Source organism: Symphodus melops, assembly GCF_947650265.1.
Source record: "Symphodus melops genome assembly, chromosome: 1".
Lineage (NCBI taxonomy): Eukaryota > Metazoa > Chordata > Actinopteri > Labriformes > Labridae > Symphodus > Symphodus melops.
This window is the reverse complement of record NC_136691.1, coordinates 35,166,114-35,186,639: the sequence shown is the minus strand read 5'-3', so window position 1 is coordinate 35,186,639 and position 20,526 is coordinate 35,166,114. Positions and strand designations below refer to the sequence as shown.

General features: G+C 41.6%; 1 protein-coding gene and 1 long non-coding RNA gene across 2 annotated transcripts; one reads left to right on the top strand and one right to left on the bottom strand.

Moving 5' to 3' along the window:
- The first annotated feature begins 1,608 nt into the window (after window positions 1-1,608).
- Window positions 1,609-18,184, top strand: piwil2 (piwi-like RNA-mediated gene silencing 2). The gene is made up of 23 exons (XM_079338625.1): window positions 1,609-2,036; window positions 2,122-2,227; window positions 2,568-2,679; window positions 3,231-3,409; window positions 3,683-3,767; window positions 4,182-4,292; window positions 4,912-5,029; window positions 5,216-5,340; window positions 5,478-5,558; window positions 5,641-5,754; window positions 6,682-6,870; window positions 7,060-7,144; window positions 7,513-7,605; window positions 8,134-8,274; window positions 8,445-8,558; window positions 9,235-9,423; window positions 9,845-9,946; window positions 10,063-10,179; window positions 11,016-11,104; window positions 11,435-11,540; window positions 12,534-12,787; window positions 13,150-13,257; window positions 17,822-18,184. The coding sequence occupies exons 1-23, from the start codon at window positions 1,617-1,619 to the stop codon at window positions 17,976-17,978; spliced, it is 3,195 nt and encodes a 1,064-aa protein (XP_079194751.1). The 5' UTR covers window positions 1,609-1,616; the 3' UTR covers window positions 17,979-18,184.
- LOC306838430 lies at window positions 15,064-17,654 on the bottom strand. Its single transcript, XR_013781083.1, has 2 exons — window positions 16,019-17,654; window positions 15,064-15,968 (listed from the first exon to the last, which is right to left on the bottom strand). It is a non-coding gene; the product is annotated as an uncharacterized lncRNA (long non-coding RNA).
- Window positions 18,185-20,526: the final 2,342 nt, after the last annotated feature.

The window sequence follows — 20,526 nt, the reverse complement described above, 5'->3', positions numbered from 1 at the left end:
TGTCAACCAGATCTGTTGCTCGGGCATTGAATGTTCATTTCTCCACCATAAGCCGTCTCCAAAGGCGTTTCAGAGAATATGGCAGTACATCCAACCGGCCTCACAACCGCAGACCACGTGTAACCACACCAGCCCAGGACCTCCACATCCAGCAGGTTCACCTCCAAGATCGTCTGAGACCAGCTACTCAGACAGCTGCTGAAACAATTGGTTTGCATAACCAAAGAATTTCTGCACAAACTGTCAGAAACCGTCTCAGGGAAGCTCAACTGCATGCTCGTCGTCCTCATCGGGGTCTTAACCTGACTCCAGATCGTCGCCGTAACAGACTTGAGTGGGCAAATGCTCACATTCGATGGCGTCTGACACGTTGGAGAGGTGTTCTCTTCACGGATGAATCTCGGTTTACATTGTTCAGGGCAGATGGCAGACAGCGTGTGTGGCGTCGTGTGGGTGAGCGCTTTGCTGATGTCAATGTTGTGGATCGAGTGGCCCATGGTGGTGGTGGGGTTATGGTATGGGCAGGCATCTGTTATGGACGAAGAACACAGGTGCATTTTATTGATGGCATTTTGAATGCACAGAGATACCGTGATGAGATCCTGAGGCCCATTGTTGTGCCATACATCCATGAACATCACCTCATGTTTCAGCAAGATAATGCACGGCCCCATGTTGCAAGGATCTGTACACAATTCTTGGAAGCTGAAAATGTCCCAGTTCTTGCATGGCCAGCATACTCACCGGACATGTCACCCATTGAGCATGTTTGGGATGTGCTTGACCGGCGTATACGACAGCGCGTACCAGTTCCCACTAATATCCAGCAACTTCGCACAGCCATTGAAGAGGAGTGGACCAACATTCCACAGGCCACAATTGACAATCTGATAAACTCTATGCGAAGAAGATGTGTTGCACTGCATGAGGCAAATGGTGGTCACACCAGATACTGACTGGTTCTGAGTCCCCAGACCCTCAATAAAGCAAAAACTGCACATTTCAGGGTGGCCTTTTATTGTGGACAGTCTAAGGTACACCTATGCACTAATCATGGTGTCTGATGAGCATCTTGATGTGGCACACCTGTGAGGTGGGATGGATTGTCTCAGCAAAGCAAAAGTGCTCACTATCACACATTTAGACAGATTTATGAACAATGTTTGAGAGAAATGGTAATATTGTGTATCTGGAATGAATTTTAGATCTTTGAGTCCATCTCATGACAAATGGGAGCAAAAACAAAAGTGTTGCGTTTATATTTTTGTTGAGTGTAATATTTCAGACAATGATTTTGAATGTGCATTTAGAAACACCAACGTTGTGTGACATATAGACAGAGGCTCTCCCCTCTGAACTGGACTGATATCTTTGTTGGAGACCGAGTATTTAAAAAGTGAAGCAGTGGATTTAAAGTTAATAAAATATATACATGATAACAGCTAAAAGAATAATGCAGTTATTACATGAACAGTTAGAATTCAGCGTTACACTCTTGAGTAAGTAAAAGCTGTAACACATGGATCTTCAGTAGTGGTTGATTAGTTCATCACACTAACTTTCATCCCACTTGGTTCCTTTAGCAGACTTAAGAGGTAACGTTAGAGGTCATAAGAATGGATCCAAAACGACCTCCAGACCTGAGCAGTATGACTGGCGTTCCATTCTTGGGACGCGGAAGAGGACTGCAGCCCGAGGAGCTGGCTGTAGAACGTAGCAGAGGGCTGCCGCTCTCTGCAGAAGGACCCGGAATTGGACGAGCCAGAGGTTTTCCCACTCCTGGCGATATCCTACAAGGGCGAGGAGTACCAGTTACTGGACATGTTGTTGGACTAGCAAGAGGGCTGCCTCTGCAACCAGACGATGGAGGACACGGCCGAGCCAGAGGGCTGCTCCTTCCAGCAGCTGAACCAAAGGTTGGGGTGGCACGAGGTGCAATCCAGACCTCTGTGGCGCCTCAGCATGTTCAGGCACGTCCTTCTGAATCCATGACAAGAGATCCAGCTGACGAGACCTCTGATTTGACAAGGAAACAGGTATATTCTTCAAATATATATATGAATATTAATTAGTGGAAGTTGTCCCACATTAAGAGCTGTTGTGGTTCTTGTCTGCCTACAGGTTGAAGTACCTACTCGTGGTCAAGGTTCAGCACTGGTCTCGATGTTTAGAGGGATGGGCATCGAACCCGTAATGACCTCATGGGGAAGAGGAAGTTTACCACTGGGTCTGTACCTTTCTTATTATATTTTCATTTCAGGGGAAATGTGTTGGACCAGGATCAATCTTTAACTACTATACATTGACAATGACCAAGTATAGTACTTGACATCATGATTTGAATTGGTTCACAAACAGGAACATTTTGCATGCAACTGTAACAACTACGAGAGGTTTAATCATGAATTGATTTGCTCTTAAAATCAACATCAGATATTTTACAAACAATAAGTGTTGGTGCTTGCTTGCCTGTCGTGAAGCTCAAGTTGTCTCTGACCTCTTGTGTCCCACCTTGTCATGCGTCGTTTTATAATGGAGTTGAAATATTATTTAAATGATTTTTTCAGGAAGGGGATCAGCTGGAGACGCAGGAAACGTGACTCTTCAGTATCCCCCGTTTGGTGTCAGAAGCCCGGACGGCACCGGCTCAGCTGAAGAGGTGATGGGCAGAGGCATGAGGTAGGTTTATTGGAATATGTACTGAATGTCATATTCCTGTCATTATGATGGAATATACCAGTGAACACAACCTCATTTTGAATCAACACTTCTCTCAAACAGTTCAGCCACACTTGTCGTCACCACCTAAGTGATGGTTGCGACATCTTAAAGGTTTTTTGTTGAAGTCTGGTAGTTCTCTCGTTCGGTCTTTGAGATGCAGCTTTGACTTGAAATTCTTTCTGAGGAAGGTGTTGGTGTCACTGAAGCGGTGCAGTTGTTTGTGAGGAGATAATCTTTCTGTAAATGTAAGCAGCTTTCAACTTGTGGGTAATGATAATAAGAGAGACTCTTCTCATAAGAGTTGACCTTATGAGGGCACCACATGTATTGATCCTGTCATTTACTGAAATATTTGTGATCAAATAACACGTGTAGAGCGTGTAGAACAAAAATATTAATTGTAAAAAGGGATTGCTCTTTTGTCTGAGAAATATCTTAATCATAGAATTATTGCAACAATAATCCTAATCTGTTCGAAACAAGATGATGATCGTTCTGCTTTTTTCCAGTTTCCATGGCCAGGGTTTGGCCCCTCAGACGATGCTGGGGCTTGGAAGAGCAGCCATGCCACACTTTGGGGGAGGAAGAGGACACCCTCTTCTTCCTTCTTTCAGTCCAGGCCGGGTCAAGTCCTTCTCTCCGGCCCCTGAGCAACGAGCAGTCCTGCACTCAGACACTTCACAGGCCGGTAGGGAAAGACCTTTATAAAAAGCCTTAATGGTTCGTTATCCCAAGGAATGTACAGGTTTCTTTTTAAGTGGCTCAAAGTTAATTTTCAGAACTTCTGTATATCATATCAAAACATTTAGCGACCAAACATGGTCTCAATGAATTCCATAATGGTGAACATGAACAGCTTTTTAAGAAGCAGGTTTGTTGTGATGCTTTATAAGTAATTAATTTTGTCAAGGACTCTGTAAAAAGCAATAAATGTTTAAATGCAAATGATGTGACTGAACAGCAGCCCCTGTGCCGCCCACTCGAGCTGGGATGGAGCTGCCTGCCAGTTCACAGGAAAAGATGGAGCTGAAAATGGAGTCTATCCGGTGAGCACACTCTTTGGACCCACTGATCGGACCTCTTGCTGTTGTGTGGCTGAGTAAACTCACAGGTTGCTATCACTCTCTGTGAGCCTCGCTAAGCTTCATTTGTACACTTTGTTTTTCTCATCCACCTTTTCTTCTCCTCCTATGGGCTAATGGTGCCAGAGCAAGATGCATCAAAAACGTTAGATTTTGTAATTTAATTGGGCTCATCAATCATTCATTGTATGAATTATAATTAAAGATGCATTAAAGGAACAATATGTGCATATTGGTTTGAATCAGGCCTCAGACTTTAAAGGGATGTGCCCTTTCTTTAGGTAGATCGTTAGACTCTCCTGAACTTGTTAAAGAAATCTGAAACTCGTTTCCACAAAGTCACTGACACTTTCTGTTTGCATGTTCTCCTCTGGACAGCGATACTCTTCATAAGGCTGGAACAAAAGGAGCTCCTATAACTATCGGATCAAACTACGTCCAAATTTGTTGCAAGAATGAGGCTGTTTATCAGTACCATGTTAAATTCACGTAAGTAAAACGTATCCATGACTTGTTTTCCTTCAACTCAAAACCGTTTTACTAAAATGGTGGATTGCATTGTACACATTGAATTTGTCTGTCATGTTTCTTTGTATAAAAACGACTTTAACTAGACTGTGGCCGCCATAGTCTAATTTAACCTGCTAACGTGGTCAGGGACGTTTGGAATTATCCGCTTTAAGAAGATTTAAAGTCGGGTTTACCCCGTTAAATGTGACGTGTGGCTGCAGTAACCTACACCAGAATGTCTGATTGATTCCCTCAGCCTTGTTTATAATATCTCAACTCAGAGCTGCTCGGAAATGTTAAATCAATTCACAGGTTTTTAAAACCAATCAAAGACGTTTAGTCACCCTGTCAGACAAAACAGCATGACGAGTTGTTTCCACAGAATCGTTTGAGCTGCTGTTAATCCTGAATTAGGCCAATAAAAAAGACTTTAGCGCAGCACACAGTATGACGTCATCAACGAGAAGTCAGCATTCCTCTGCTTACGTCACATTTGAATAAAACGCTGCATGTTGCGGAGTAATAATCCAAAGGGTGGAGCTGGAGGGGACAGAAATAAGAGTTCTTCGAGGTCACATGTTTTCATGTTGTCTTTCAGTCCAAATGTTGAATCAATGGCAATGCGTTTTGGCATGATGAAAGACCACCGGCCCACCACCGGAGAAGTTGTCGCTTTTGACGGCTCCATTCTCTACCTGCCTGTTAAGCTGGAAAGTGTATGTACCACAGATACTCTTTACGTTGCTCATATACTAAGGTTGAGCTTGGATGTCAACTTCATCTGTTGTCTGCTTGTAATGTAATGGAAGAAAGGGTTTAAAGTTGTGGTCCATTTTAAATGATTGTCTCGTTACATTTTGTCTCTGCTTCTTCACATCTTTGTATACATCGATGTCATGCAGGAGGTTTTTCTTAAGAGTGTGAGACGGACTGACAACGAGGAAATCAAAATCAAAATCCAGATGACCAAGATCTTGCCGCCACACTCGGACCTGTGCATTCCCTTCTATAACGTGGTGCTCAGGAGGTAAATTTAGAAAACAACACGCTATATGACACAGCTTCACAAGTCTGATCGTACTTTGTTTTTCCTGCAACGTGTTACACAAAGTCTGTGTTCAGAAAGTCCCGATTTTTATTTATTTATTTTTGTGTTCATTAAAGGGTCATGAAAATCATCGGACTGAAGCTGGTGGGACGAAATCATTACAATCCCGAGAGCGCAATTGTTCTTGGGAAACATCGGTAGGTGGGGTTGTATGTTCAGGGGGCAGATGCTAGCTCATATGAAAGAATCTCTGGTCTATTCATTGTTCTGCTCTTGTAGGCTCCAGGTGTGGCCTGGCTACTCCACCTGTATCAAGCACACAGATGGAGGCCTGTACCTGAATGTGGACGTGTCTCATAAAGTCTTACGGAATGACTCGGTGCTGGATGTCATGTGAGTTTGCCGGACATGAACTGAACTGGGTGTACTCCTTTTATAAGTAAAGGATCCCTGAAAGTGCTTTGTGTAAACTCTGTTCAGCAGATAATGAATGGGGGACAGCAGAAAGTTTTGCCTTCTTTTACTATTTGTGTGACGTTATTTTATTCGAGGACGCCCCGACATGCAGACTGATGGAGCTGTAAGCCGAACCACTCCTCTTCCACTTGGAGGGAGAGTCTCTATTTATTTTTGCCACAGAGGCCCTTTCAGCAGGTTGAAAGATAATTTATTTTGATTTTGCCTTTTTTCCTATCTTTGGGACTTTTAATGACAGGACAGCTGACGGCAAATTTGGGGAGAAGAAAGTGGGGAACACTTTCATCAAAGGGCGGGAGTCAAACCTGCAGCCACAGTGTAGAGAACTGTAGCCTCACATGTACATGTGTATCAGAATTACCTGACACTCATCAGTTTTTCATTCATTTTTTTTTTTTTTTTTTACTTTAGCGCCAAGTATCAATGGTGGAGGAAGCTATAACAAAACCCAGAGTGCAGCTTTTATTCTATCTCACCTGTATGTGTATTCAGACATGACCATACAAGATTGAACAGTGAGAAGAGCAAACATAGATGTATGAATGTCATGTCCTGTGATAGAGCATACATATTTAAATGGCAGTTTGCAGGATTCCTGGGGCATCTGTCCTGTGAGTACATTCAAAACACTCCAGCCCGTTCCTCTGGGAATGTGGTTGGATTATAGGGCGAGTTGGAGGGCAGTGGGTTGCCACAGGCCAACAGGCTTATTGCGTCCATATTTTATTCATAAAAAGTAATCTTGCCCTCGCTAAGCTTTTTTGTTTAAAAAGTAAATGCTAAAATAAGACACTGGGTCTGTTTAGAAAAGTCATTTGAGCCCATATCCGTGCTGTCCCCCAGGAACTTGCTGTACCAGCAGAGCCAAGAGCATTTCCAAGATGAGTGCACCAAGGAGCTCATCGGCAGCATCGTCATCACTCGCTACAACAACCGGACCTACCGCATTGATGCCATAGAGTGGAACAAGTCACCCAAAGACACGTTCACGCTGATGGACGGCACAAAAACCACATTTGTGGAGTATTACAGGTGAGACTGACGGTCCACAAACTCATCAAAACATGCAGAAAAGGGAAACGGTGATTTTGAATATTGCTCTATTAAAGCAGCAAGCCATGAACGTCTTTGTGAGATCTGTGAGTCTCTTGTTTTCTAGTTGCTTGTTTTTGTTAGATTCTGACACATAATGATTGTCGTGTCATTGCTGCATTTAAACAGCAAGAACTACGGGATCACAATCAAAGAGATGGACCAGCCTCTGCTCATGCATCGGCCGAAGGAGAGAGCAAAGCCTGGAGGGAAGGTAAAACCTCTCTTCAGCATCCTTACTATAACTTAATATCCAATGTTTAATACAAGGCCAGCTTCATTTTTACATTTCAAAGAAAGCAAAGCTTTACATTGTAGCTGCCATAACATGAAGTCTTGCATCAGATTGCCACCTTGTGGCTACAATAAATCTCACAACCTGCAAGTTTTTAGACAGGTCAGGACTCTTGGGCACCAAAGACACACAACAAATCTTAATAACCACTGAACTTGTTATTGTTATGGATCAAGCTTTCCTATAATTCCTCATGTGAGAGGAAACACTGGAAAACCATCTCAGTCATCAGTAATACTTGTTCCATGCAGATTTCAGATTTAAGTGATGTTTTGTTGTTGTTGCAGCAAGTCATCACTGGAGAGATCCTTTTAGTACCTGAGCTTTCCTTCATGACTGGAATCCCTGACAGAATGAGGAAGGACTTCAGAGCCATGAAGGTAAATCTGATGTTCCTCCTCACAAAGCTGGTTTAAAACATTGAACACAAAGACTCATAGTATGGGAGATCATCTGTATCAATATGAATACTCTATGATGCTTAAACAACAACTTAGTGTTGTAGTGTAGTATTCTTCTGTTAGTCAGGTGACCATCATGTGACTGACCTGAGCAAAATAAAATGGACACTTTTTATCAGCTGCTGTTTTTAATGTTTAATGTACTTCATGTTTGTTGTTTGAGGCTTTATCAAAGGACAGTTCCTGTCACTGTCGGCACAGATAGAGTGCGTCTGTCTCTGTTATTGGTTCACGCATAAACCATCAGTGGAGACTGTCAGTCATGTCACCTGAAACCAGATGGAGACACCTGCAGCCCCAAAGCTGAAGAAAATTGAAATTCCACGCGGCGTGCCTGGTGTCTGAGATTAGAAAGTTATGAATAGTAATGTGTGGCAGATAAAGGAACACTGGAAATTAAGAAACTTTTGAAAATGTGATTGAGTAAATTCATTTCAAACATTGAAGGACCTGACCATGCACATCAATGTGAGCAGTGAGCAACACATCCACTCTATAAAACAGCTGACCAAGAACATTGCCTCAAACCCCGAGAGTGTGAAGGAGCTCAGCCGGTGGGGACTGGAGATCGGCTCAGAGATCATGATGGTGAGTCTCCACTGTGAGTGTTGAATCAACGTTGACCACTTGAACATGAAGAGTATGCGTCACATTTGAGAAACGCATGTATGTTGCTAACAATGAGAGAGGAGACGTTACCATGCTTCCTCCCTCATGTTCAGACGGTGCGTGTGTTTGGTTGGCTTCTTCTCTTGCAGATCAAAGGCAGAACTCTGCCCATTGAAACCATCTGTCTGCAGTCGTCGTCCTTCAGCACAGGTGCAGATGTGTCCTGGTCCAGAGAGGTGGTCAGGGATCCTTCGATAAGCTCTGTGAGTGTTGGAGAGAAATCTATGGGCTTCCTCCATGTTTGGTGTATTTTAGTTTGTTTTCTGTCTTGTATACATACTAGTGTTTCCCCTGTCATGATATAAGGGTGCACACTAACCACTGTGCCCAGAGTTAATTAAATTTTCTACATAGTGCCAGATCACACCTGAAGTCATTCAGGGATACCTTTACAATAGAACAGGAGAGCTGTCCTGAAAAGGAACTCATGAACACCAAGATTACTTTGTGTTTGTGTCGATGTCCGTCTGCACAATATGTTGTTCTTTCTAGGACCGCAGCAAGCAGCTGAACATTAACATTATTAAAACGAAGCCATGAGAAGCTTCAGTTTTTACATGAGTAAGAGAGGTGTACAAACAATGGACTCTCACTCACACACACACACACACACACACACACACACACACACACACACACACACACACACACACACACACACACACACACACACACGAGATACTCCTGGTTTTTCCGTGACTTCGGAGAGTGCGTCTCTCGCGCATGCAGCAATTTCATAAATGAAAAATTGAATAAAAACAGGCGAAAACATGACACTGCTGATTCTGGAGCAGAGATACTTTTTGCACATGTATAAATTTATAAACGTAACTTTCTAAAAACCAACCAAAAAAAAAAAAACACCGATCTCTCTTTTAGATCCCGATCAACATCTGGGCCATCTTCTACCCACGCCGCTGTGCAGAGCAGGCTGAGGAGCTGGTTTCCACCTTCAACAAGGTGGCCGGGCCTATTGGGGTGAGATTGGAGAGACCCATTTGTGTGGAGTTAAGGGATGATCGCACAGAGACGTACGTCAAGAGCCTCCATTCTCAGCTGACCAGTGAGGTAAGACATCAGAGAAACATTGAGTATCATCACGAGTTATTTAAAATAACTTGTATGTAGATTATAATTAACTGCCCTTTTCCATGTAGATGTGTTCCCTTGCACTGTGCATGAAAACAAATTTTTCAATCTATAAACGTTTGTTGCTCCTCTGTTTGTAACTCGGTAGCAGTGGAGACCACAACATGACATACAGTGGCTCTGGTTGCCCGTGGCAACAAAAGCAACTTTTAATGTAAATTCCAAAATGCAGGTTTAATGAAAGACTATTTTCATTACAGCTGTTGGCTTCTTAATGTGATGCCCTCTGTCTCTTGTCTTTATTACTGAATGTAGAGATGTTAAATTCGATGCAAATGAAGAAGCTGCTGGAGTTTGACACTGTTGAATTGTGGGGTGTATCTGGTGTATGTGTTTACAGCCAAATATGCAGCTGGTAGTGTGCATCATGGTGGGCAACAGAGATGATCTCTACAGCGCCATTAAGAAGCTCTGCTGCGTCAAAAGTCCCATCCCATCTCAGGTCTGTGAAATTGACAAAAACAAGAGGGGGAAAAAGACGGTCAATTCTTCAGCCAGTCATGATATTAAAAGTTCAATGATCCAAATGTTGTGTTTTTTTTGTTTGTTTTTCTTCAGGCCATCAACGTCCGGACTATTTCCCAGCCACAGAAGTTAAAGAGTGTTGCCCAAAAGATCCTCCTCCAGATGAACTGCAAGCTAGGAGGAGAGCTGTGGACTGTCAATGTCCCTCTGGTGAGTACCATGTCATGTGACAGTAGAAGAAATATAAAACATTATGGTTTAAGCCAAAAGAAATGCTTCTGATGAGATTTATATTTTCTGAACAATAATGCAGTACCGTAAATTCCAGACTATTGAGTGCACCTGGATATGAGCCGCACCGGCTAAAAATAAGTAAATGTATTTGTACATATATAAGCCGCACTTGATTATAAGCCGCAGGTGTCGTTATAACAAGAGCTGTTTACACAGAAAGCCGTGACACAAAAACATTGTTTTAACACTGAATTAAATACGTAGGCTACCGGTAACATCCGCAAATACGAAGCCTACTGGAAATCTTTTATCAAACAGTGTCTGTAACACGGCTGATGGAAAAGATTACCGTAATACATTTTGCAAGAAAAAGTCCATCCATTCACTGCCTCAGAATGACTTCACTCACTTCCTCAGTCTCTTTTTCGTTGTCGCTGTCAGTGTCAACTTTATGTGCAGCAGCTCTGTTAGCTTCTTTGACAGCCGGGTCGATCACTTTTTAACTTGAAAGCTGCATCATATGTATTTCTCCGTGTGTTTTCCATGATGAGGGTGCGTCCATGAAGCGCAAAATGACTGATATTAAGGTCCGACGTGACAAGGTCAAATGTTTTTGCGGCAGACGCTCATTGTCCCCAAAGAAAAATCCACAAATAAGCCGCATCCTTGTAAAAGCCGCAGTGTTGAAAACATGACCAAAAAATAGCGGCTTATAGTCCAGAATTTACGGTATATCCTGTTTATTAGGCAAGAATGCTTGTGGTCACAACATAGAATATATAACCTCTCTCTTTTGTATGTCGCTTGTGTAGAAACACTTGATGGTGGTTGGAGTTGATGTCCACCACGACACCAGCAAAGCACATCAGTCAGTCATGGGCTTTGTTGCAAGCGTGAACAGGTAAACATCTTTGTTCAGATTTAACATCTTCTCTGTATGTATTCAGACTCTCAGGCTGGGAAAAAGCACCAAGTTTTAGCTTTTATTGCAGTTTTCTGCTAGTTCCAATTCTCACATTATTGTGGAGCTCCAAGTCCCTGCAGTTTTATAAGATGTATCTGCACAATTCTACTGATGCATCTTTTAAAATAAACCCGACCTGTTGGTCAGTGCTGGAGAAGTCTGTGTTCATCATGGTTATTGTGTTTCACTTACTATATTAAGAGATCGACATTGTGCGGATGGAAATAAATATGTTAAAAGAAATGCTTTTGCTCTCTGTTTCTCCAGCTCACTGACCCGCTGGTACTCCAGAGTCACTTTCCAGACTCCCACTGAGGAACTCATAAATGGCTTCAGCGTTTCCTTGTTGGCCGCGCTGCAGAAGTATTATGAGGTTGTTAATACTACAATGCATTACATGATGGACTTTAATTAGACACACACACACACACACTTCCATGATGACCAAATTGAGATAACTTTTCACTTATGTTCTTCTGAAATGCTTCAATGTTACCTTTAAGTCTCCAGTGGGAGGCAGGAAAAGGCATGTCTTCACTAATCTTGGAACCCACCAGCGACTGCTTTTAACAACAACGCTGCATGATTTCGTCAAATTGTGTGATTTCGATTATAGTGGACGATACAGTGATTTGGATTGCTGTTTAACAGTCTTTGTGGATGATTTTACAAACCACAGCAGATGGTTGGGCAGCCCGCTCCCTGCCAAAAAGACTTGGTTTGTACTGACGGGTGTTTGTGGTGGCTGGCATTCATGTGTGTGTGTCAGCGTGCCTCTGCTAATTATTGACCCTGATTGTAACATTTACATACACATGTAAATTGCAGCCTTTGTGCGGTTATGTATCTGCATATTCTCACATTGTGATTAGGTCAATGATGCAATAGTTGTCTGATGACCCCTCCAAGGTCAATGTTTAAGGACTTGGTTAATTTTTAGCATTTTAGCGTGAAAATGGAGTTGGTGTCGAGAAGCGGTCATTATCTACATAAAAATGCAGATGTTTGTTTAAAGACATAAACCTAAGCCAAATCTAGATGATGGTGTTCAGATCCTTTAACTGCCACACAAGCATTTTACTGCAAATGGCAAAAACCAGCTGAACGGCAACTTGGCGATACTCGAACCAGAACACTTCTGGTAATAAATCTGCACTAAAGTAATGTGAAATGATTTGCTCAATCTGGAAACAGTTTAATCCAATGACTGAATCAACCCAACAGCATCCTAATCTTCATGGTATTTTTATTTTTTATATTGATGACGAAATTTAAAAAAAAAAAAGTATTTTATGCCAAATTCAGAGTTCATGGAAAGTTAATTTAACCCACACTGACACTGGACTTGTCTTTTTCTTTTGTGCAGGTGAACCACAACCTGCCAGAGAAGATTGTGGTGTATCGAGACGGCGTGTCAGACAGTCAGCTCAGGATGGTGGAGCAGTATGAAATCCCTCAACTGATCAAGTGCTTCGAGACCTTCCCAAGCTACGACCCCAAGCTTGTCTTTATTGTGGTCCAAAAGCGCATCAGCACCACCCTTTATTCCTGGGTTTCAAACAACTTCAGCTCACCTTCGCCTGGCACCGTGCTGGATCACACCCTCACAAACGGAGCCTGGTCAGTCTCACTTCAGCCAACAAAACAAAGAGGCTTAACAGAGTGCTTTTGTTTAGTTTGAATCCAGCTTTAACCAGCCGTTACATCTATCCAAACACATTTTTGGGGTCCACCAAATTAAATTAGAAATCATATCGACATACCTTAAAGATGTAGCCCTTCTTACATTTAAAGTGATGGTGATTGGGTGTCTCTACCAGCAGCCTAGAACAGTAGTGCTTGTTTTACCTGTATGCACTAAAAACATGCCGCACCACCATGGTCTGGTAACAGCAGCACATGTACAGACGCCATTAAGACTTTTCTCTAAGTCTGAAGCTGAAATGATCTTGGTTTGTGTTTTGGGGTGTTTCCTCTTTCAGGGTGGACTTTTATCTGATGGCCCATCACATTCGCCAAGGCTGTGGACTTCCTACACACTACATTTCCTTGTACAACACGGCAAACCTCTCACCTGACCATTTGCAAAGGTACTAGTAACAACCGTTTGATTCTCAATACTAACACAAGAAGGATGAAGCATGCCGTTTTTATTTGATCTGTATATCATGTTTGTTTTTTTTCTTTATAAAGATGTTAAACATTCCCAACGATGTCACACTTGTTCTTAGTTATATATTCAAATAAATAATATATTTATAATAAATACATAATTTACATATTAAGCAATACTACAGTTCTGTTGGGCAGTGGGCCCATCAGAGAATAAACCTTCATAGAGGCAAATAAGGTGGTGAACAAACATATCTGGAATGACCTACACAAAGGGTAAAGTTATAAAGTAGGTATCACATGTCTACATTTCACCATTTGCAGTATCTCTCAACATAGCTTAATGTAGACTTTTAGAAACTTAAATTTATCAACTTATCATTCCTGAGATACTTAGCCATGCTAACAGAGCTAGCAGTGTCCCTTTTGAACATGTTTTCCCCCTTGTTGCTTCAAAGTCATCCACACAACGAAAAACCGATCCTTTGTGGAGGGATGTTTTGTTTGAATAGAAACTTAAATTAAAGATTTGGGGTGGGCAGCACGACTCCAGCTGAACTGTTGGTTTTAGGGAGCAGGCACGGGGAGGCTGAAGTGCAAGGAGACAGGACAAGGCTCAGGGTATCCTGAAAGCTCGATTTCATTGAAACTTTCTTATTTCTAAAGAACCATGTATAATATTAAACTCCAGCGTTAGCTTAGGCTTGGAGCTAGTTTACATCTGCAGGTCACAATTGAAACAACACATAACCAAATTGTTTTACTGGCATTAGGGGTAAAGAGCGTAATGTTGTGGCAGTGCTTTCGCACAACTCCCCCAAATGAAGCCCGGTATTTCATTCCATCCCAAGTGGTCCAAAGCTCCCCACCTTACCGTCTCAGATTTCAATTAAATTTGCTAGGCTAATACCAAGTTAATTTTTGAAATTGGATGAGTAATGAACATTTAGACATTTAGAAAAGGCCTCCTAAAAACAACTGTAAGTTGTTTGGGGGGGGAATGGGAATGCTGTCTTTGGAACTGTACCATCTACAGAGCCAAAACTTTGCACATGTTCCTTTCAGCCAAGTACCAACTTATACACCGAATTTCATCAAAATCTGAGATCAGTTGGGATAGATTTCAAACATTGAACCACTTGGCATGGAACAACCCTTTTCCCATTTAATATTTGACAAAAAATGTATTATTTAAAGCTGTACAGCGTGGTCTGCTGATATGATACCACAACAGAGACAAATTGACGTAGTGAAGCCTCATTCTTGCTCTACTTTCAGAGGTGATGGTTAGTCACAGTTCACTTTCATGAAGAACACTTAAACCCGCTCTTAACATGAGAATTCAGAGCTCTAATCATTATGTACGGTCTGAGTGCATTTAAATAATAATTTAAAACACTACTTTTAGTTAGTTGTGCACTGGATGCTGCTTCAGGAGTGCGCTACAACTAAAATGTTTGATTATTTAAACTAGTAATGATGGCAATGCAAAAAACAAAGTCATCCACTGCTAGTAACGGCAGGTTTACCACCCACCACTACATGACAAATATTTCCATGCATATAGAAGTCATTTGCACAGATTCTTTGTTGGTTATTTTTAGGGCTGCAGCTAACGATTATTTTAATAGTTGAGTATTCTATCGATTATTCTGGCGATAAATCGAGTAAGATACAAGATACCATTTTTTTTAATTTCATTAAATTACTTGAACTTGATTTAATAGTAATACATGGCAAAGAAAATAACAAGTCAGTTAAATGAATAACCGATTTAATTCCTCTTAAGATAAACATTTTTATTGGCAGACATCACCATAACCGAACTGGTAGCTGCTTCTTTAAAGAAAGAAAAGAGTGCATTTAAGTTTCATTGGCATATTCTGGATTTTAAAGATGACAAAAAAAACTTAAACATATTGCCACATTACACTCTTCTTGTTTTTTCTAAAGTACAAAAATAAACAGTAACGGTAATTTCAAGTTAATTTTTAAGGTGTAAATAAAAATTAAGATAAAACTGAGGCATAATAATAAACATTAATGTCTTTCTCCACACTGTGTGCGCGCTCAGCTCTTTAAAGGAGCCTGTGGTTGCAATGAAGGAAAGTAAGCATATCAACATGCTCAGAACTGAGGCTCGCCCTGCGCTTTGATGCAATATTCCCTGCTGCAGAAAACAGATGTAGATGTTGCTGGGATATACAGGTTTGGACAGACAGGACTGTGCTAGCTTTGACAGTGTTGGATAGCGCGCTGCATTCACTTTCCACTATGACAGCGGATTCTCCTTCTTGGATAGAGGATGTTCTCCAAAGTACATCAAAACCTCCTTCTGGACAGTTTGACTCAACTGCTGCTTCTCATCCTCTTCATCACTGGTGCTTGAGTCTGATGACCCCAGTATTTTTTCGAGCAATGATTTAGTACTAGTTACTGGCTTGTCTTGTGCTGTGCTGGGAGAGCCAATTTCACTTGCATTCTTCTGCCTCGCTTCCTTTTTGGCAGCAAGTGCCAGGGTTTGTACTGTGCTTTGGACCTTGAAAACTTCATCAGGAGACAGGAACTTAAGTTTCCTAAACCTGGGATCTAAAGCAGCAGCAAGTAAGATATGGTTGGATTCAGGTTGAAACACAGATAGTCCTTGCCATCTTGCTGTGATCTGTTCTGTCGCATCAGTTTGGTATGACTTGACTGGTGCAGTCTCAAAGGCTGGAGTCTGTATGGACTTCTTAAGACTTTGCACAAGCTGTGGAAGTGCAGAGAGGGTAACATATTCTTGCCCACTCAGAAATACAGTTGCTCCTTCAAATGGCTCAAGGGCCTGGTTCAGCTCCTGAATCACATCCCACTGTTCAGGCTTGAGATCAAGGTAGTGTTTTCCTCTTGGTGTCACTGCTGGGTCAGATAATGCAGCAGTTACTGGCCATCTCTGTTCCAGCAGCCTGGACAGCTTGTGGAAAGTACTGTTCCAGCGAGTACTTACATCCTGCACCAGCATGTGTGACGGTGTGCCCATTTGCTTCTGCTTATCCTTTAGTTTGGTCCATGCTAGTTCGCTCTTCTTAAAGTGTTCGACAAGACATCTTGCAGCAGCTACACACTTCTTCAGAGCGCCCTGCACCACCAAGTTCAGCGTGTGTCCTGCACATCGCACTGATGCCCATCCATGTTTTTCAGCCAAAATCTTAGCTGCTGCTACAACATTAGCACTGTTATCATGGACAACAGCTTTGATTTTCTCTGGTGGAATGTCAAACTTTGCAATAACATCCTCAATCCACTCTGCAATATTTGCTGTGTCTCTCTTCAAGGGGCATTGTTGTCAGGCTGTGGGACTCCATTCCCCAGTCCTCCCCAAGAAAGTGGCACGTCACACCCAGATATGCTTCTGTAGCAACGCTGGTCCAGATGTCGGTTGTGAGAGCGAGGCTGTCGATCTCTTTTAGCATGTTTTTTAACTTGCCTTTAATGTCCTCGTACTTTTTCTCCATTTTCATGAAGTAGGTTCTTGAAGGAAGCGCATAGTTTGGATTGAAAGCGGAGATCTTCTGGAATCCTTCATCCTCCACCATGGACAGTGGACGCATGTCTGTGACAATCATGTTCAGAATGCGGTCTATGAACTCAGCAGCTTGCGCAGTTGAACATGTTGGAGCTCTCTGTACAAAGCTGTCCAAAGTACCACTCTGCAATTTACTGGAGAAAAACGAGAAGTAGTAGAGTATAATAAATTTTATTCATTCATTGGTTACTAGGCCTAAATTAATGGCTAATGTACATATTATGGTGTGATCTACAACTGATGACCATACTCTCTGCAATAGAATTAAAATGAATAAAGCCAATATATTGTCATAATATAAATACCTAAACAAATAACAGATGTTGACCAGGTCTGACAACCTTGTGTGTGTGCGAGTGTGTGAGTGAGAGATAATCTCATGTGGTCACTACAATTATTTCCCCTGTTAATCAGCCATTATTCAGCTACGTCTATGTTATTTACGTGCCATAATCTACACTAGCAATCACTGATCTAAATTAAATACTTCTGTGAACGTGACAATAACATAGATTTACCTGTTGGATCCGCTCGGCAGACTCGATGCATAAAGCGGATGCTTCTGGCTCAGGTGCTGTAGCATTGAAGAAGTGCTGTTATGGTATGCTAATTCTGTTTTGCAGTACACGCATTGTACTGTATTTTGCTCCCGATTTTAGTTTATAATGGTCCCACACTTTCGACAGTTTACGTAGTTTTCTTTGCTCTCCTTGTCGCTCGTCTCCGTCGGTCTCCGTCTCCATTTTGCATTCCGCACTTTACACGGACATGTAGGCATCAAAAGCGGAAGTGGCTTAAACGAAGCATCGAGTCAGAATTTTGCCTCAACGCATTTTAGTAATCGAATAACTCGAATCGTTTCAGCCCTAGTTATTTTATTTTGTAGGAGATGTTACTTGTGTCATCTTTATCCTTTAATGTTGAAGTTTAATGAGTCCACAAACGCATTCAACATTGTTGCATTGGTTCCTCACCAGGCTGACCTTCAAGATGTGCCACTTGTACTGGAATTGGCCCGGCACCATTCGAGTTCCAGCACCATGCAAATATGCCCACAAACTTGCTTTCCTGGCAGGACAGTTCCTTCATTCAGAGCCAGCGATCCAGCTGTCAGACAAGCTCTTCTTCCTCTGAGCTGCATCAAGCACAGTGCCACAGTTAAACCATCTATGGTAAATAATGGAGCCAACACGGATCATTTAAATCAATGAGTAATTTACTGCTTACGATGTGGCACTTACAAGTTTTACGTGTGTATGTATAGAGATTTAAAAACAAATGGGATTAGGGTTTTGATTGAGCCTTCACAACTTTTGTTTTCTTCTGCATTACATAGAAAGGTAAATTTAGAAAGGATTTGTTGACTCACAGCAACAATTTAAAAATGTTTATTTTAATTTGAGTTGTGAAGAAAAAGAAATGGTTCTGTTTTAATTAAGGCTGAAAGTTTCACAGTTGTGTGTATGTTCAAATTATTCTGACAGTTTTGTTATATTTAGTTCAATCCAGAATTTATAAACGGGGTATAAATAAAGCTGGAAACTTGAACTGAAATAAATGGTCTTTTATTTAGCTCCTAATGACACACCAATGTTGATAAGTTCAAAAGAAAGTTATTGTAGTACAAGATGAGTTGTCTACCAGTGTTGGGTAAAAATTAATTTTAGCAGTAAAGAATAGGGCGACAAATTAGTAATGAAATTCCAGTAATGTTACAATTCCTGCGGACATTGTGTTATGTGAGACTGCAGTCAGCTACAGTGCCTTGCAAAAGTATTCGGCCCCCTTGAACTTTTCGACCTTTTGCCACATTTCAGGCATCAAACATAAAGATATAAAACTGTAACTTTTTTGTGAAGAATCAACAAGTTGGACACAATCATGAAGTGGAATGAAATTTATTGGATATTTCAAACTGTATTAACAAATAAAGAGCTGAAAATTGGGCACGCAAAATTATTCAGCCCCTTTACTTTCAGTGCAGCAAACTCTCTCCAAAAGTTCAGTGAGGATCTCTGAATGATCCAATGTTGACCTAAATGACTAATGATGATAAATAGAATCCACCTGTGTGTAATCAAGTCTCCGTATAAATGCACCTGCTCTGTGATAGTCTCAGAGGTCAGTTTAAAGCGCAGAGAGCATCATGAAGAACAAGGAACACACCAGGCAGGTCCGAGATACTGTTGTGGAGAAGTTTAAAGCTGGATTTGGATACAAAAGGATTTCCCAAGCTTTAAACATCCCAAGGAGCACTGTGCAAGCGATAATATTGAAATGGAAGGAGCATCACACCACTGCAAATCTGCAAAGACCCGGCCGTCCCTCTAAACTTTCAGCTCATACAAGGAGAAAACTGATCAGAGATGCTGCCAAGAGGCCCATGATCACTCTGGATGAACTGCAGAAATGTACAGCTGCGGTGGGAGACTCTGTCCACAGGACAACAATCAGTCGTATACTGCACAACTCTGGCCTTTATGGAAGAGTGGCAAGAAGAAAGCCATTTCTTAAAGATATCCATAAAAAGTGTCGTTTAAAGTTTGCCACAAGCCACCTGGGACACACACCAAACATGTGGAAGAAGGTACTCTGGTCAGACGAAACCAAAATTGAACTTTTTGGCAACAATGCAAAACGTTATGTTTGGCGTAAACGCAACACAGCTCATCACCATGAACACACCATCCCCACTGTCAAACATGGTGGTGGCAGCATCATGGTTTGGGCCTGCTTTTCTTCAGCAGGGTCAGGGAAGCTGGTTAAAATTGATGGGAAGATGGATGGAGCCAAATACAGGACCATTCTGGAAGAAAACCTGATAGTCTGCAAAAGACCTGAGACTGGGACGGAGATTTGTCTTCCAACAAGACAATGATCCAAAACATAAAGCAAAATCTACAATGGAGTGGTTCACAAATAAACATATCCAGGTGTTAGAATGGCCAAGTCAAAGTCCAGACCTGAATCATATCGAGAATCTGTTGAAACAACTGAAAACTGCTGTTCACAAACGCTGTCCATCCAACGTCACTGAGCTCGAGCTGTTTTGCAAGGAGGAATGGGCAAATATTCCAGTCTCTCAATGTGCAAAACTGATAGAGACATACCCCAAGCGACTTACAGCAGTAATCGCAGCAAAAGGTGGCGCTACAAAGTATTAACTTAAGGGGGCTGAATAATTTTGCACGCCCAATTTTTCAGTTTTTTATTTGTTAAAAATGTTTGAAATATCCAATAAATTTCGTTTCACTTCATGATTGTGTCCCACTTGTTGATTCTTCACAAAAAAATACAGTTTTAAATCTTTATGTTTGAAGCCTGAAATGTGGCAAAAGGTCGAAAAGCCTAAACAGGTAAGACAGAACTTATCACACAATGTCCAACTCTGAACACCTGGTGCTTATTGGTTGATATTCAACTTCCAGAACATTCCATTAGAAAACACTGCTCAAAAAAATAAAGGGAACACTAAAATAACATCATAGATCTGAATGAGAGAAGTATTATTAAATACTTTGTTCTTTACATAGTTGAATGTGCTGACAAGAATAATCACAAATGATCAATGGTAATCAAACGTATTAACCAATGGAGGTCTTGATTTGGAGTAACACTAAAAACTAGAAAATTTGCATTTCCCTGCGGAAAATGCGTGTGAATGCTTCCTGCGGAAATTTTG

What these genes read in the sequence shown, in the direction of transcription:
- piwil2 (XM_079338625.1), top strand. Translation starts at nt 1,617, where the DNA reads ATGGATCCAAAACGACCTCCAGACCTGAGCAGTATGACTGGCGTTCCA. An exon ending in AAGAGGAAGTTTACCACTGG is followed by an intron (nt 2,228 to 2,567) that starts GTCTGTACCTTT and finishes TGATTTTTTCAG; the next exon opens with GAAGGGGATCAGCTGGAGAC. An exon ending in TCACCTGACCATTTGCAAAG is followed by an intron (nt 13,258 to 17,821) that starts GTACTAGTAACA and finishes GTTCCTCACCAG; the next exon opens with GCTGACCTTCAAGATGTGCC.